The sequence below is a fragment of the Muscardinus avellanarius genome (genome assembly GCF_963383645.1).
Source record: "Muscardinus avellanarius genome assembly, chromosome: 16".
NCBI lineage: Eukaryota > Metazoa > Chordata > Mammalia > Rodentia > Gliridae > Muscardinus > Muscardinus avellanarius.
The window spans coordinates 3,012,895-3,030,879 of record NC_137802.1 but is presented as its reverse complement, the minus strand read 5'-3'; the positions used below and the strand labels follow the sequence as shown (position 1 = coordinate 3,030,879).

At 58.5% G+C, this 17,985-nt stretch overlaps 1 protein-coding gene across 1 annotated transcript; it reads left to right on the top strand.

Moving 5' to 3' along the window:
• Positions 1-12,488: 12,488 nt before the first annotated feature.
• On the top strand, positions 12,489-14,304 carry LINGO3 (leucine rich repeat and Ig domain containing 3; the record flags this gene model as incomplete). The annotated part of the gene is made up of 1 exon (XM_080713578.1): positions 12,489-14,304. Exon 1 carries the CDS (start codon positions 12,520-12,522, stop codon positions 14,302-14,304), a length of 1,785 nt encoding a protein of 594 aa, XP_080569704.1. The 5' UTR covers positions 12,489-12,519.
• Positions 14,305-17,985: the final 3,681 nt, after the last annotated feature.

Below are 17,985 nucleotides of genomic sequence, written 5' to 3'. Positions count from 1 at the left end.
TTTTTTCAGGTACTGGGGATTGAACCCAGGGACATTCTACCTCTGAGCTACACCCCTAGCCCTATTTTTATTTTATTATTATTATTATTATTATTATTATTATTATTAATTTGGTGGTACTGGGGTTCCTGGAAGCCCTTCTACCTCCAAGCCACACTCCCAGACCTATTTTATAATTTTTTATTTAGAAACAAGGTCTCTTAAGCCAGCGCGGCTGGCTTCGAACCTGCGCGATCCTCCTGTCTCCGCCTCCCAAGCGTGTGGATTACAAGCGTGCGCCACCACTCCTGGCTATTCATTCATTTATTCATTTTGTGGTCCTGGGGATGGAACCCAGGGGCATTCTATCTCCAAGCTACACCCCCAGCCCTGTTTTTTATTCTTTGTTCTGAAACAGGGTCTCACTGAGTCACAAAGGGTCCAAGTAGCTGAGGGTGGCCTTGAACCTGGATCCTCCTGTCTCAGCCTCCCAAGCACTGGGATCACAGGCCTCTGCCATACACCTGGCTAGATTTTCTTAAATGGAGGATGGCTGAGCTTCATTCTGAGCCCAGACCTTTTTCAGATGGGGGGAGGCGGGGAAATGGCTCATTTAAGAAACAATTCAGAAAGAGCCTACCTCTGTATCTAGAATCATTAGCTGTGATGGCTGCCCCAGCCCTGTACATCACAGAAGGGCTGTTAATTAGAGAAACAATAACTGCTGCAGAGGGGCTCCTGTGGGGGGCACCCCGACCCCGCACCCCTCCTCAGAGGGACACGAAGGAAGGGACTCAGGAGCCCCCTTGTAGGGCGTCACCTCCGAGCCCCCAGCCCCTCCCATGGCTCCTCTGAGGTGGTCCATCTCCATGGCAACGTCCCCATCCTAGGTGGTCGTAACCTTGGCAACCAGGTACTACGCCCCACTGCTGGGGAGGCTGTAACCCTGCCGCAGCCCCCTCCCACGCTCGGCTCTTTACCCTTCCCCCACCCAGGCAGCTTCTACAGAGGAATCGTGGGGGAAGGCAGGGCCCAGAGAGACCCAGGGACACCCAAGGTCACCCAGCAGCCCAGCAGCATGGCGGGGACTTCCCACTCACCTCTCCCTCCTGCTAGAGCCACAGGACTACCACTGTCCAACTGCCCAGTGCCAGGTGTGGGCAGGCTCGGGTTCCTGACGTCCTGAGCGCCGGTGTGGTCAGAAAGCCAGAGACACGCCGGGCATGGCATGCACGCTTATAACCCCGCATGTGGGAGGCTGAGACAGGGGAATCAAGGTTCGCGGACAGTCTTGGACAGCCTCAGCTACTACTTAGTGAGGCCCTAAAAAAGAAGAAAGAAAACGGAAAGAAAAAGGCCTCCCCAAGTAGCTGAGGCCGTCCCTGAACCTGGACCCTCCTGTCTCAGCCTCCCAAGCACTAGGATTACAAGCGTGCACCACCACAACCAGCTTCTTTTTTATAACTTTTTTTTTTTTTTTTTTTTTGCGGAACCTACACCCCCAGCCCTATTTTTTAGTCTTTATTTGGAAACAGGGTCTCACTGAGTTGCAGAGGGCCTCACTAAGTAGCTGAGGCTGGCTGCGAACTGCGATCCTCCGGTCTCAGCCTCCTGAATGCTGGGATGACAAGCGTGTGCCACCACGCCCGGCCTTTTTTTAATTTTAAAAGAAAAACAAGAAATTACAGGTTGCATGCCTCAGATGAGGGCCCAGAGGGTGCTCCCATCCCCACCCGCCCCTGCTCAGGAACAGACCACGTTCCTGGACGTCATCGCATAATAATTCATTCCCTGCGCTGCGTCTGCAGATTGCATCCGCGGGAGCGCGTGCCTGGAGATGCAGAGACAAGGCAGGGCAGAACAGAAAGAGGATAAATCAGTAAATTGCAGAATATCTTATGAAATTGCCGGGGAGGTTGGGAAGAGGGACAGAAGGCGGCCGGGGCGGAGATGAGTCAGGGGGAACCGAGGACGGGCGGGGCAGACGCCTGGGGGGAGGCTTCCGGGAGGAGAGGAGGATCCCCGCCCGCCTCAGGTCCCCCAGCCACACTTTTATTTTGACACTGGGGATGGAACCTCTGAATAACACCCCCAGCCCTAGTTTTTATTCTTTTTTTGGGGGGGGGGAACAGGGCCTCACTAAGTAGCTGAGACTGGCTTCGAACCCGTGCAATCCTCCTGTCTCAGCCTCCCAAGCGCGGGGATTACAAGCGTGCGCCACCACACCCGGCTTCTATTTTTTATTCTTTATTTGGAAACAGGTCTCAGTGAGTTACAGAGGGCCCCACTAAGTAGCTGAGGCTGCCCGTGAACCGCGATCCTCTTGTCTCAGCCTCCCCAATGCTGGGATTACAAGCGTGCGCCATCACACCTGGCCCCAACCACTTACTTTTGGTATTGGGGATGGAACCCAGGGGCATTCTACCTCCCAGCCACATTCTCTGTCCTATTTCTTAAGTCTTTATTTGGAAACAGGGTCTTACTGAGCTGCGAAGGGCCTAAGTAGCTGAGGCTGGCTGCAAACCGCGAGCCTCCTGTCTCTGCCTCCTAAGTACTGAGATTACAATCGCACACCACCACGCCCGGCTTCCCCCAACCAAGCTGAGGCCAGAGGGGATGGGACCCCATGAGCAGCCATGGAACCCAGATCTTAGCCTCCTGCAGGGAGCTGCCCTGACCCTGCCTTGGGTCAGACACCAGCACCCGCCTTGTCTGCCTTTCCCAACCCCCTCTTTTATACTCCCTCCCACAAGCGCCTGTTCCTCCCTTTTGTGCTCAAGGAATAACGTCCCCCAAGCACCCCGAGAAGAGAATGAGGTTATCAGCCTCAGAGGCTCAGAGAGGGTGAGCGCACTGCCTAAGGTCACACGGTGCCGGGGGGTGGGGCTCCGTGGCGCAAGGTCACGTCCTCCTTCTGGACCTCTCTGGGGCCTGTGACGGGCCGCCCACCCCTGCCTGGTCCTGCAGGGGCGCCTGGCCTGCGACCTCCAAGGATGCAGGATGCGTTTCTGGGCCTCCCGCCAACGTGACAGTCTGGGAACAGAGCCTGCTTGGGTCACAGGTGGCCGAGCTGACGCCCAGCCAACACCCAGCCGCTGGAGGTCGCAGCGGGGAGGACACGGAGGACGGCGGGGAGGACCGCGTGCCTGCTTCCCATCCCCACTGGCCCAGGTGCACCTCTGGGCCTCCCTTTGCTCACTGGGGAGGTAGGGCGGTGCAGGCCCTGCTCCTGGGCCACCCTAGGGGGCCTGGACACCCCACTCCCAGGCCCCTCTGCCCCGGCTCATTTCCACCAGGGAGCCTCAGTTTCCCAGCGTGGGATGAGAGGAGAGACCCTTCCGTGACTGGCTGGTGCAAGGTGTCTTCCATTAGAGAAGGCCCCAGCCCCTCAGTTACCTCAAGAAGATGCACACAAGCCGGGCGTGATGGCCGCCTCTAATTCCAATACTGGGGAGGCGGAGACAGGAGGATCGCGCAGGTTCAAGGCCAGCTGCGCTGGCTTAGGAGACCCTGTTTCCAAATAAAAATATAAAAAAATAGGTCTGGGAGTGTAGCCCGGAGGTAGAAGGGTTTCCAGGAACCCCAGGACCACCAAACAAAACAAAACAAAATGTATATATATATATATATATATAGAATAAAAAGGGCTGGGAGTGTAGCTTGGAGGTAGAACACCTCTGGGTTCAATCCTCAGCAACACACGTGCGCGCGCGCGCGCACACACACACACACACACACACACACACACACACGCTTTCCCCACACATGGGCCACTTTGCAAGGGCTGCTGGGGGCCACGGTGAACCCCAGTTAGACAAACACCAGTGTTCATACACACTCCCAAGCGCGGGTGCCCGGGAACCATTGCAGGCAGGGGGCCAGCCCTGAGACCCGAGGAACAACTAAAGGGGGGGGGGGGCTGGGAATGGATGTGTTTGGATCAGGGAGAGAGAATGGCTTAAAAACACAAGCCAGGCCGTGTCATCCCAGCGCTTGGGAGGCTGAGCCAGGAGGACCGCAGGCTTGTGGCCAGGCCCTCTGCGACTCCTGAGACCCTGTTTCCAAATTAAAAAGAGAACAGGCCTGGGGGCGTGGGGTAGCTCGGAGGTAGAATGCCCCGGGTTCCATCCCCACACCCGCAAAACAAAAAATAAATAAATAAATAAATAAAGATAAACCAGTGTGGGCAGTAGGGAGCCGCAGCAGGTTCCTGCGGGGACCCCGGGCAGGGCGGGCGGCGGCGGCGGCGGGTCCGCGGGGACAACCTGCTGCGCGCGGCTGGCCGCACCTGCGCCCCTCGCGGCGCGTCCCCGGCGGGCGGCGGGCGCGCGCGGGCGGCGGGGGCGCGCGGGCGGCGGGCGCGCGCACGGCGAGCCGGGAGGCGGCGGCGGCGGCGGCGGCGGCTCCGGGCGGCCCGCGCTGTCGGCGGCCGAGCAGCCAGGTGAGCGGCGGCGGCGGGACCCGGGCGGCGGCGGCGCGGGCCGGGATGCGCGGCCGGGCGGGCACCTGCGGCGGGGCGCCGGCCTGGAGCGGGGCCGCCCAGCCCGCGGGAGCGAGCCGGGGAGGGCCGGGGAGGGCCGGGGGCCTGGCCCGGGAGCCCGCGGCCCATTCAACAAGTTGGGGGCGGCTCCCGGCGGGGCGTCCTGGCCCCGGACAGCCCCGGGGTCGAGCTTTGACTTCAGCTCACGTGGGTGCAGAGACGCAGCCCAGCCTGCCGCCCCCCGGGAGTCAGGAGTCCTGGGGGATGGGCCCAGGAACCTGCCTTTTTTTTGGGGGGGGTACAGGGGGTTGAACCCCGGGGGCGGTGGTGTACCTCCAAGCTACACCCTCCCCCCCCCCAACCCTTTTGAATTTTTTATTTTTTTGTGATACTGGGAATGGGACTCAGGGGCATTCTACTTGCAAGCTACACCCCCAGCCCCAGTTTTTCTTCTTTATTTGGAAACAGGGTCTCCCTGAGTTGCGGAGGGCCTCACTAAGTAGCTGAGGCTGGCCGCGAACCGCGATCTCCTGTCTCAGCCTCCCCAGTGCTGGGATGACAAGTGTGCGCCATCACGCCCGACTAAAATTTTATTTTCTTGAAACAGGGGTTCGCTAAGTTGCTGAGGCTGGTCCCAGAACCTTCGATCTTCCTGCCTCAGCCTCCCAGGTGCAGGACACTGCATTGGAACCCATGCGGGGCACAGACACCCCTGGGAACCTCTGGCTTCTGGGGGGGCGCTCTATGGTGGAGTGGAACAGACACAGGGACAGTCTGGGCTTGGGACAGGAGGACTCTCAGGGACCCCAGAGCAAGTCAGGAGTGCTCCCTGGAAGAGGTGTGCAGGGTGGGAAATGTGTGCAGTTCATGTGACAACAGGGGGCAGAACCCCCAGAAATAGCTCTCGGTGGCTGGTAGTCTGGGCCCTGCCTTCTCCATTAGGAGGGCTTCCCCAGCATGGCCATGCTCCTGGTCTCTGAGGATTAATCCGGATAATAGGTTTTGGTTGCCCCGGGCCCCTGTGTCCTGCGGTGATGCAGATATTCAGAAGTGGGGAGCCTCGGGGTTCACATGTGTAGAATGGGGTGGGGGCTGCCGTCCACCCCCACAGCCAGCGTCTGCAGGCGCCCGGGCGAGTGAGAACTCGGAGCAGTCTGAGCGCCGAGGTTGGCGGCTTCTTCCCACGGAGCCGTCACTCTGGCACCCCTGACTCATCACCTAGATGCCAGGTAGAGGGCCTCTTGGGGAACTCGCAGCAGAGTTTGACCCGGTGGGCCCCCACCAGCCGCCCACCAGCCCATGCGTCAATCCCAGGTCCTGGCAGAGTAAAGGAGCTGGTGAGGCCGGGGGTGGCGGCGCACGCTTGTCATCGCAGCACTCGGGAGGCTGAGACAGGAGGATCGCGGTTCAGGGCCAGCCTCGGCTACTGAGTGAGGCCCTCTGCAACTCAGTGAGACCCGGTTTCAAAATAAAAAATGAAAACTAGGGCTGGAGGGTGTAGCTCGGAGGTCGAATGCTCCTGGGTTCCATCCCCAGTACCACAAAAGAAAAAATAAAGAAGCTGGGGGTTTTTTGGAAATGGGCTGGCAGGAGACCTTGTTCCGAGGGAGGCCGGGTGAGCTGCGGTCCGCACTGACCCTCAGCCTCCACCCGAGTCGGCGGAGCAGCCGTAGTCTACCGTAGGAGCTGCAAAGGTGACTCCGGAGCCCCGTGTGGTGGTGCACGCCTGGAATCCTGGTCCTTGGGGAGGCTGAGGCAGGAGGGTTGCAGGTTCAAGGCCAGCCCCAGCAACAGTGATGAGACTCTCGGCAACTTAGTGAGACCCTGTTTCCAAACAAGTGGGAGAGGTCTGGGGGTGTCGCTCGGAGGGAGAAGGCCCCTGAGCTGAATCCCCAGTGCCACACACACACACACACACACACACACACACACACACACACACACAGTGGTTCCAGAACTGCAGGGCGGGGAACAGCCCTGACAGCCCAGGCTGGGAAGGAAAGTGGGTCGGGAGGCCCCCCAGCCCCCCAAAGGGCTGACAGGAAGAAATAGCAGATGGAGGCTAATTAGGGCTTTAATGAATTGTCACGGATGAGAGCCCAGGGAGGGCCCAGATCTAGGACAGAGGATGGACCGGTCCTGGGGGGCCAGCACCGTGTCCCCGAAAGTGGACCTCAGAGGGTGGGGCGCCGCCTCCCACATCTGACGCAGGGGCGCCGGTGGAGCCACTTCCAGCCCAACCCCTCAGCCGTCCAGTTCCCCCGCATGGCCCCAGACTCCCGGGGTCTGTCCCCAGGGAGGCCTCAGACTCCCCTGGCCCAAGAGAGGACAGGATGCATCCAGGTTACCCTTGAGCAGGGCCACGGGGCTGCACACCTCTAACCCCAGTACTTGGGAGGCTGAGACAGGAGGATCGCAGGTTCGAGGCCTGCCTCAGCAACTTAGTGAGACCCTCAGCAACTTATGGAGACCTCATTTCAAAATAAAAGATGAGCCGGGCGTGGTGGCGCACGCTTGTCATCCCAGTATTCGGGAGGCTGAGACCGGAGGGCCGCGGTTCAGGGACAGCCTCAGCTACTTAGCGAGGCCGTCCCCGACTTAGTGAGACCCTGTTTCAAAATAAAGAATAAAAAATAGGGCAGGGGGTGGAGCTTGGGAGTCGAATGCCCCTGGGCTCCATCCCCAGACCTGCAAAAAAATAAAAATAAAAGATGAAATGGGGCTGCGGGTGTAGCTCAGAGGTAGAATGCGCCTGGGTTCAGTCCCAGCATCCCTGCTTCCACCCAAAATAAAGTAAACTTCAGGGGGCCTGGGCCCAGGCGGTTCCCAGCAGCCAAGCATTTCCCCCTCAGCGCCTTCCCAAACAATCCGCTTTATGTATTTGTTGACATGATTTTGATATTTTGAGATTCACCCTCAGTGAGAGAACCAGACACAAAGTCCATCCACAATGTGTGACTCCATTGATAGGAAATGTGCGGAGCCAGCCAGGCGCCGTGGCGCACGCCTGTCATCCCAGGCCTTGGGAGGCTGAGACAGGAGGATCGCAGTTCAAGGCCGGCCTCAGGCCCCCGTGGTGGGAATAAGCTTGGTTTTCTAAGAGGCAGAAAGTCAGGGGTGTCCAAGTTTGGGGGTGTGCTGGGGCCAGGCACTGAACCCAAGTGAGGGACACCCATGGAATTTTGTTTTTCGGTACTGGGGACGAAACCCAGGCATTCTACCTCCAAGCTACACCCCCAGCCCTATTTTTTCTTCTTTATTTGGAAACAGGGTCTCACTGAGTTGCAGACGGCCTCACTAAGTATCTGAGGCTGGCCGCGAAACGCGATCCTCCTGTCTCAGCCCCCCAGATGCTGGGATTACAAGCGTGCGCCACTGCGCCCGGCTACCAGGCTTTATTCTTATTTTTTTTTTTTTTCTTGAGGAGGCTTACAGTGGTGGAATCCAGGGCTATACCCTAAGACCTATTTTCTATTTTATTTGGCAACAGGGTCTCAATAAGTTGCAGAGGGCCTTACTAAGCTACTGAAGCTGGCTTCGAACCTGTAATCCTCCTATCTCAGCCTCCCAAGTACTGGGATGACAAGCATGCGCCACCATGCCTCCTGGGGAGACTCAGAAGTTTCAGCCCAGCTGCAAGTTACCCCACAATTCCTCCTGCCAAACCCCCGCAGAGGAAATGACAGGGCCAAGCCTGTGCAGACAGGTTAGAGTTGAAAAATCTAGGTCACAGCCAAGTGGCCCCTGCCAGGCAGGCGCTGGGGATCAGCTGTCCTCCTGCCCGGGAGTAATTATGGAGCTAGAGCTTCGGGGACGCCCCGGAGGGCCTCGTGCCTGGGCTCTGACAGGCGAGGTCCAGAGAGGGGACGGTTTTCGTCAGAGGTCACACAGCGCAGCGGGAGCAGCGTCTCAGTTGCGGGGAGCGGCGGCGGCCGGCCTGTCAGTACTCAGCTGCGCCGCCTTTTGTCCCTGTTCACGATCTGTGGGTACTACAGTGAACAATTCCTTTCCAGCTGGGCCTGGTGGTGCATGCCGGTTAGCCCGAGCCACTCCAGAAGAGGCGGAGGGAGGAGGATTTCAAGTTTCAAGTCAGCCGAGGCCATCAGTGAGACCCCTTTTCTAAATAAAATAAAAGATCGGGCGTGGGGGCGCATGCTTGTCATCCCAGCACTCGGGAGACTGAGACGGGAGGATCGCGGTTGGCGGACAGCTTCAGCTACTTAGCGAGGCCCTCTGCAACTCAGTGAGACCCTGTTTCAAAATAAAGAATAAAAACTAGGGCTGGGGGTGGAGCTCGGAGGCAGAATGCCCCTGGGTTCCATCCCCAAGTACCACACACGTGAAAAAAATCTCTGCCGGGCGTGGTGGCACATGCTTGCAATCCCAGTTCGTGGGAGACTGAGAAAGGAGGCTCGCAGGTTTGAGGCCAGCCTCAGCAACTTTGTAAGACCCTGCTTCAAACTAGGAAGGGCTGGGGGATGTAGCTTGAAGGTACAATGTCCCTGGGTTCCGACCTAGTACTGAAGAAAAGGAAAGGAAAGAGAAGAGCTCTTTGTTTCTCCCCACCCTCTGCGGTCAACAGGATCCAGAGCTTTTTATTTTTTTCCCACCAAAACTAGAGGCAAAAGTGCATCTGTCTTGCCCCTGCTGTGACTTGGGGTTGCCTGGCACACATAGGCACTTATACCTTTTAAGTAGTAGCTGAGGCTGTCCGCGAACCGTGATCCTCCTGTCTCAGCCTCCCGAACGCTGGGATTACAAGCCTGCGCCACCACGCCCGGCTGCAACTTGCCTTTTAATTTTTATTTTTAATTTTTATTTTGTGCTACTGAGGAAAGAAACTAGGGACATTCTACCTCTGAGCTACACCCCCAGCCCTATTTTATTCTTTATTTTGAAACGGAGTCTAAGTGGCGGAAGGCCTAAGTAGCTGAGCCTGGCCGTGAACCTCTATCCTCCTGTCTCAGCCTCCCAAATGCTGGGATTATAAGCCTGCGCCACCATGCCCTGCTTTATTCTTTATTTTTGAAACAGGGTCTCACTAAGTTGCGGAGGGCCTAAGTAGCTGAGGCTGTCTGCAAACAGCGATCCTCCAGTGTTGGCTTCCCAAATGCTGAGATTACAAGCGTGCGCCACCACGCCTGGCTGGCTTATTTATTTGTGGTACTGGAGATGGAACCCAGGGGCATTTTACCTCCACGCTACACCCAGCCCTATTTTTTTATTCTTTCTTTTGAAACAGTGTCTCACTGAGTTGTAAAGGCCCTCACTAAGTAGCCAAGGCTCTCCTAGAACCTGTGATCTCCTGTCTCAGCCTCCCAAAAGCTGGGATGACAAGCGTGTGCACCACGCCTGGCTCTTTTATTTATTTATTTATTTATTTATTTATTTATTTATTTATTTATTTATTTGCGGGTCTGGGGATAGAACCCAGGGGCATTTGACCTCCAAGCTACATCCCCTGCCCTATATTTTTTTATTCTTTATTTTGAAACCGGGTCTCACTGCGTTGCAGAGGGCTCGAACCTGCGATCTCCTGTCTCAGCCTCCCAAAAGCTGGGATGACAAGCGTGCGCCACCACGGCCGGCTCTTTTATTTTTATTTTGAAACAGGGTCTCGCTAGGTTGCTGAGAGTTCCACTCCTTGCTGGGACTGCCCCCCCCCCGCCCCCCGCCGCGATCCTCCCGTCTCAGCCTCCTGCCCCATACAGTAAGGTGCAATCGTCACCAATCGTCACCGCCCTGGTTCTCAGAGGCCCAAGGCAGGCTGTCCTGGGTACTCAGCAGATGGGGCTGAGATCGGCCTGTGGGAACGACAGGAAACCAGCTGGCTGGCACAGGCCAGGGGGCGCGGGGATGCCTGGGGGCTTCAGCTGCCAAGATGCCAAAAATAGCTGCCCATCAGCTGGGGGAGCGGCCATGCCCAGAAGCTGGGCAGCCCGGTCTAGTGCCATCTGCCTCTTCCTCCCACCCGACCCCGCCTGGACCCTCGGGTTCTGGCTGCAGCCAGCAGTCAGGGAGAAATGGGGAGGGGGCTGAGCCTGCCAGGATTGGAGAGGGCAGCCCTCAAAGGCCCAGGCCATGTCGGCGTCTGAGCCTTGCGGCCCACCATCACCCTGTTGGGCTGGCCCTCTGTGCCCCAGGGCCCTTGTACTGCTATTCCGCCAGCCCAGAATACCCTTCCCCTGGCCACCTGAGTGCTGTAACAGCGCGGCCACAGAGGAGGCTCCAGGCGGCTGACAAGTATCTTCCACAGCCCTGGAGGCCAGGGGTTCATGAACAGGGGATGCGCAGGGCCGGGTCAGCTCTCCAGAGGGTCCTCCTGCCCTGGTGCCTCTGAGGGCGCCAGGTGTTCCTTGGCCTGTGGCCTCGTCACTCCGGACTCTGTCTTGTCTTCACATGGTTTTATTCTGTTCTCAGAGCCTGGTCACATGTGCAGAGACCCCACTGCCCAGCAAGGTCCCCCGACAGGCACCCGGAAACATGTTTTGGGGGAGCGACAATACTGCCTGCCATAGCATCCAGCTTGGACGTCGCTTTTTTTTTTTTTTTTCGGTGGTACTGGGGTGGAACCCAGGGGCTTTGAGAGCCTCACTAAGTAGCTGAGGCTGGCCTCGAACCTGTGCGATCCTCCTGTCTCAGCCTCCCAAGCGCGGGGATTACGATTGTGTGCCACCGCGCCCGGCACGGATGTCGCTTTTTGTGACCTGAAGTTGCCGCTCCCTCACCCAGACCGGCACGATGGCTCCCCTCAAAGCCCCAGACACACAGGCTGCGCTCGCTTATTTATTTATTGAGGTACTGGGGATGGAAGCCAGGGGCATTCTACCTCCACGCTACACCCCTATCCTTATTCTTTAGTCTTTATTTTGTTTTTGTTTTTTTTGTTTTTTTTTGTTTTTTTTTTTGTTTTTTTTTTTTGTTTGTTTTTTTGGTGGTACTGGGGTTCCTGGAAGCCCTCCTTCCTCCAGGATATACTCCCAGACCTATTTTATATTTTTGAAACAGGGTCTCTTACGCCAGCACGGCTGGCTTTGAACCTGCGCCATCCTCCTGTCTCCGCCTCCCAAGCGCGGGGATTACAAGCGTGCGCCACCACGCCCGGCTTTAGTCTTTATTTTGAAACAGGATCTCACTGAGTTGCAAAGGGCCTAAGTAGCTGAGGCTGTCCACAAACCTGTAATCTTCCTGTCTCAGCCTCCCAAGTACTGGGATTACAAGCGTGCGCCACCATACCTGACTCAAACTCACTCTTTTCTTTTCTTTCTTTTTATTTTATTTTATTTTTTTTTTTTTGGTGTGTGTGGGTCTGGGGATGGAACCCAGGGATACTTGACCTCTGAGCTATACCCCCCGCCCTATTTTTTATTCTTTATTTTGAAACAGGGTCTCACTGAGTTGCAGAGGGCCTCACTAAGTTGCTGAGGCTGTCGGTGAACCGCGCTCCTCCCATCTCAGCCTCCCGAGTGCTGGGCTTACAAGCGTGCGCCACCACGCCCAGCTTCAAACTCACTCAAAGTGTACAGTTCAGCCGGGCGTGGTGGCGTGGGCCTAGAACCCCAGCACTTGGGAGACTGAGACCAGAGGATCATAATGAGTCTGAGGACAGCCTCAGTAAGTAGTGAGATTGTCATCAACCTAGCAAGACCCTGTTTCAAAAAAAAATTTTTTTTAAGTAAGGCTAAGGGTATAGCTCAAAGGTAGAGTGTCCCTGGGTTCTATGTCTAGTTCCAAAAAAGAAAAAAAAATTCCATTTACATTGCAGCCCGTGTCAGAGTCTGGCTCCTTTTCAGGACTGAGCGATATTCCAGCGTCTGCATGAACCCCTGGGTTGTCTCCCTTTCGGCTCTTAGGAACTACGCCTCGGTGTTCGGGTTTCGGGGGGGGGGGGGGGCACCGGGTTCCCTTACCTTGGGTAGCTGTCTCCGGGAGCGGGGCTGGGGGCGCATCACCTCCGGGGCCCGGGAGCCATGGCGCCCGGGGCCAAGGCTGTCTCTTCTCTCGCCCTCTTGCAGGTGCGCAGGAGGATGCTGGCGCGGCCCTAGGCCCAGGCTGGCACCATGACCGGCTGGCTGCGCGTGCTGAGCCTGCACCTGCTGCTGCTGCCCGCGGCGCCGCCCCCGGCCCGGGGCTGCCCGGCCCGCTGCGAGTGCGCCGCGCAGACGCGCGCCGTGGCCTGTGCGCGCCGCCGCCTGACCGCCGTGCCCGACGGCATCCCCGCGGAGACGCGCGTGCTGGAGCTCAGCCGCAACCGCATCCGCTGCCTGAACCCGGGCGACCTGGCCGCGCTGCCCGCGCTGGAGGAGCTGGACCTCAGCCAGAACGTCATCGCGCACGTGGAGCCCGGCGCCTTCGCCAACCTGCCCCGCCTGCGCGTCCTGCGCCTCCGTGGCAACCAGCTGAAGCTCATCCCGCCCGGCGTCTTCACGCGCCTCGACAACCTCACGCTGCTGGACCTGAGCGAGAACCGGCTGGTCATCCTGCTGGACTACACCTTCCAGGACCTGCACCGCCTCCGCCGGCTCGAGGTGGGCGACAACGACCTGGTGTTCATCTCGCGCCGCGCCTTCGCCGGCCTGCTGGCGCTGGAGGAGCTGACCCTGGAGCGCTGCAACCTCACGGCGCTGTCGGGCGAGTCGCTGGGCCACCTGCGCGGCCTGGGCGCCCTGCGGCTGCGCCACCTGGCCATCGCCGCCCTGGAGGACCAGAACTTCCGCCGGCTGCCGGGGCTGCTGCACCTGGAGATCGACAACTGGCCGCTGCTGGAGGAGGTGGCGGCCGGCAGCCTGCAGGGCCTCAACCTGACCTCGCTGTCCGTCACGCACACCAACATCACCGCCGTGCCGGCCGCCGCGCTGCGCCACCAGGCGCACCTCACCTGCCTCAACCTGTCGCACAACCCCATCAGCACCGTGCCGCGCGGCTCCTTCCGCGACCTGGTGCGCCTGCGCGAGCTGCACCTGGCCGGCGCCCTGCTGGCCGTGGTGGAGCCGCAGGCCTTCCTGGGCCTGCGCCAGATCCGCCTGCTCAACCTGTCCAACAACCTGCTGTCCACGCTGGAGGAGACCACCTTCCACTCGGTGAACACGCTCGAGACGCTGCGCGTGGACGGCAACCCGCTGGCCTGCGACTGCCGCCTGCTGTGGATCGTGCAGCGCCGCAAGACGCTCAACTTCGACGGGCGGCTGCCGGCCTGCGCCAGCCCGGCCGAGGTGCGCGGCGACGCGCTGCGCCACCTGCCGGACTCGGTGCTCTTCGAGTACTTCGTGTGCCGCCCGCCGCACATCCGCGAGCGCCGGCTGCAGCACGTGGCGGCCGCGGCGGGCGCCGCCGTGCGCTTCCTGTGCCGCGCCGAGGGCGAGCCCGCGCCCGCCGTCGCCTGGGTGACGCCGCGGCGCCGCGTGCTGACGTCATCGGCGGGCGCGGGCCGCGCGCGCGTGCTGCCGGGAGGCACGCTGGAGATCGCCGACGCGCGGCCGCAGGACAGCGGCACCTACACGTGCGTGGCGAGCAACGCGGCGGGCAACGACACCTACTTCGCCACGCTCACCGTGCGGCCCGAGCCGGCCGCCAACCGGACCCCGGGCGACGACGGCCGCAACGAGACGCTGGCGGCCGCGCGCTTCCCGCTGGACCTCACCACCATCCTGGTGTCCACGGCCATGGGCTGCATCACCTTCCTGGGCGTGGTGCTCTTCTGCTTCCTGCTGCTGTTCGTGTGGAGCCGCGGCCGCGGCCAGCACAAGAACAACTTCTCGGTGGAGTACTCCTTCCGCAAGGTGGACGGGCCGGCCGCCGCGGCGGGCCAGGGCGGCGCGCGCAAGTTCAACATGAAGATGATCTGAGGGCCCCCGGCGGCCCCGCTGGTTTCCACCTATGCATCTTTCCGGAGGGGGGAGGGGCGGCCGCAGGCAGCTCACTGGCACGACTCCCCCCCCCCTTTTTTTTTTTTTTTAATTTAATTGGTAGACACCCACCCGCAGGACCGTCTTTCTTCCGAAGGCATTTTTTGCAATTTCTCAAGTGTTTTCTGAAGGTTGCCACCCGTCTTCCTGCCGGGCCGGGCGGGCCACAGTTCACACCCAGGAGGCATACGCTGGTAAGGCTAAAACCAGGCCAGGGCTCCAGACACAGGGACACAGGCCTTCCCGGAGAATGCAGCTCCTACCGGGGCGCTCGGATCACACCCGCGGCACGCCCGGTTCACACCGGAGTCACGCTTGGCTCGCACCAGAGGCATGCTCAACTTGCACGACGGAGACATTGACTTCACACCCAAGACGCATTGAGATCGCGCCGGAGGAGGGTTCAGTTCACACTCCGGGCACGCATGGCAGACCAGGGAAATGCTTGGGTTGCACCCAGTGCATACGTGGCTCACGCCAGGAGCACACTCAGTTCATACTCGAGACACATTCAGCTCACACACACCCGGGAAGCACCCAGTTCACACCTAGGGAGTGTGCAGTTCCTACCAGGGACGTGCTCGACCCAGCCCAGGGGCATGCTCAGAGCCTGCACCAGGGACACGACGCTGCTCACAGCTAGCTCAGGCACAGTTCACACCCAAGGCACGCTCAGTTCACACCAGGGACATGCTCAGCTCATCCTCACATCCTGCCTGGCTCAGCATCTCCCAGCAGGCCAGGGGACAGGCCTGGGCAGACCAGGCCTGCCCTGGTTGTCCTTGTAGTGGGTCCCCACACCCCTCCTCCCATCCTCTCTTCTACCAAGAGCCCTGACCCCCTAGGAGAAGCCAGGCCCCCTTCAGCTTCCTCCACTGGCCCTTGTAGCTGCCACTGGTTCCCCGTGATGGCCAGCAGGGGTGCTCACACCACGCTGGAGAGGCAGCTGCTCCGGTGTCCCTCTCAACAGGGCGAGCTGGAGGGACTGTCCACGCTGAGTGCATGCCAACCCCAGAACCAGCCTCAGACGAGCCCCCAGCGTCACCGCCATGTGGCTTGCGGCTCCCCCTGTGCACCCTAAAAGGCAGCAATGGAGAAGGCAGCTAAACCAGGGCTTCGAGCTGCAGGGAGGTCTGGACCCGGGTCATGAGCAGAAGGGGACAGAGGACTTTGGTCTCTGCAACTTTGGAGTGCAAAAGATCAGGAACCAACATTAGGAGGAGGGGTCCTAGGAAGATTGCCTGTAGCTCAGGAGAAGAAAAGAGTCCCCACATCAAGGCCTGTCAATACGTTCAGACGGTGAGATCCCCGTCACTGGGGTGAGCAAGCAGGAGTTAAGGTTTCGCAGAAGGATTGTCGGACAGGGACCATCCAACACCTGCCCCCCACGTGCACCCCCGGCCCTGCCCTCCATCTGGCCAGGTGGCAGTTAGGATGTTGTTGGTAGGAAGGACACAGGAGTGCTCGTGGGGTTTGGCCACTGGGAGGCTGGCACAGGCTCCTCAGGAAGGCTCAGAGCAGCTGGGCGTGGCGGCACACATCTGTCACCCCAGGACTTGGGAGGTTGAGGCAGAAGGATTGCGGGTTTGAAGCCAGCCTCAGCAATTTAGCAAGATCTGTTAAAAAAGAAAAAAGTTAAATAGGGCCGGAGGCATAACTCAGAAGTAGAAGGGCCCTGGGTTCCATCCAGCACCACCAAAAATAAAAAGCATGGTGGCACATGCTTGTTATCCCAGCATTTGGGAGGCTAAGACAGGAGGATCGCAGTTGGCAGCCAGCCTCAGCTACTTAGTGAGGCCCTTTGCAACTCATTGAGACCCTGTTTCAAGAGAAAGAATAAAAAATAGGGCCGGGGGTAGAGATTGGAGGTAGAAGGCCCCTGGATTCCATGCCCAGTACCATAAAAAAAAAAACCCTAAATAAAATAAAAAGAGGAAGAATTAGCCTCAAAGCCATCTCTGCCCCCCCCCCTCACTCAGCTGTGTGAGCTCAGCTAAAGACGGACTTATCAGTCCTCGTCTGGAAATGGGCTCGAGAGTCCCACCCGGGCCCATATTCAGAGGCCAGGCCTGGAGACCCGCTTAATGGCTTCACATCAGTCCCAGATCCCTCAGGATTGTTGCCAAAAACGGCTCTGAGCTACCTGCCTGGGCCGGAAGGAGCCCCGATGCTCCCCGTGGCCTGCGCGCAGGCCAGCAGGATCAGACCCGCAACCCACACTCCACCCCGAGCTGGGCAGAACCCCCCACCTGGTCCTTCAGCATCCTCCTGACCACGGTTGCCATGACAACCCTGAGGGCCCTCCAAAACCCACATCCAAGTGCCTTTAGCATCATTAAAAGATGGGGGGGGGTGCGTTCCCAGCAGCATTAGAATTTACAGAGCGTCTGTATTCGGGGGTGTCCCCTTGCTCGCCCCATCCCTAAAGGACCCAAGAAAGACCCCCCTCAATCCTCCCCTCCCATGGTCCCCACCTCGCTGTATTTGATTGGAATCCAATAAAACAGAAATGGATTTAATAATGAACTTCAGATTTTTTTTTATTCCTCGGGAGGAGTAGGGGGCGGGAGGCAGGGGCTGCTGGGGTCCTGGGGGGGCATCCTGGCTCCAGCCCCAAAGCCGACCTGGACAGAATGACTCAGCATGATGACAGTAGGTCACACCGGTCCAGGCACTGAGTGAGAGTTCATTGATTTTTTTTATTTTCTTTTTATCTTTTTTGCGGTACTGGGTATGGAGCCCAGGGGCATTCTATCCCCAAGCAACACCCCCAGCCCTATATTTATTCTTTATTTTGAAACAGGGTCTCGCTGAGTCGCAGAGGGCCTCACTAAGTAGCTGAGGCTGTCTGCGAACCACGATCCTCCTGTCTTAGCCTCCCAAATGCGGGGATTACAAGCGTGCGCCACCACGCCCGGCTAGGGCTAGGGGTTTAGCTCAGAGGAAAATGCCTCTGGATTCAATCCCTTTTACCACAAAAAAAGAAGGAAGGAAGGAAGGAAGGAAGGAAGGAAGGAAGGAAGGAAGGAAGGAAGGAAGGAAGATGCACAAATGTCTCTGGCTCACCAGGCAGGGTAGTTGTCATCTCAGTACTTGGGAGTCTGAGACAGGAGGATTGCAGAATCTAGGCCATCTTCAGCTACTTAATGAGACTCTCAGATAGCCAGGTATGGAGGCACACACTTGTAATCCCAGCGCTGGGGAGGCGGAGACAGGAGGATCGCATGGGTTCGAAGGCAGCCTCAGCTACTGAGTGAGGCTCTCAGCAACTTAGTGAGACCCTGTTTCCAAATAAAGTATAAAATAGGTCTGGGAGTGTAGCCCAGAGGTAGAAAAGCCCCTGGGTTCCACCCCCAGCAACACACACACACACACACACACACAATAAATAAATAAATAGGGATTGGCATGTATAGCTTGGAGTTAGAATGACCCTGGGTTCCATCCCCAGCACCGCTTACACTGTACACACACACACACACATACACACACACACACACACACACATACACACTTTGGCGTGAAACAGAAGTGGGAACCAGCTTCCTTTCTTCCCTAGAGCACAGAGCGGGATAGCGCTCGGCCGCAGGTCACACAGAAAGGTGAGCACAGGCCGGGAGG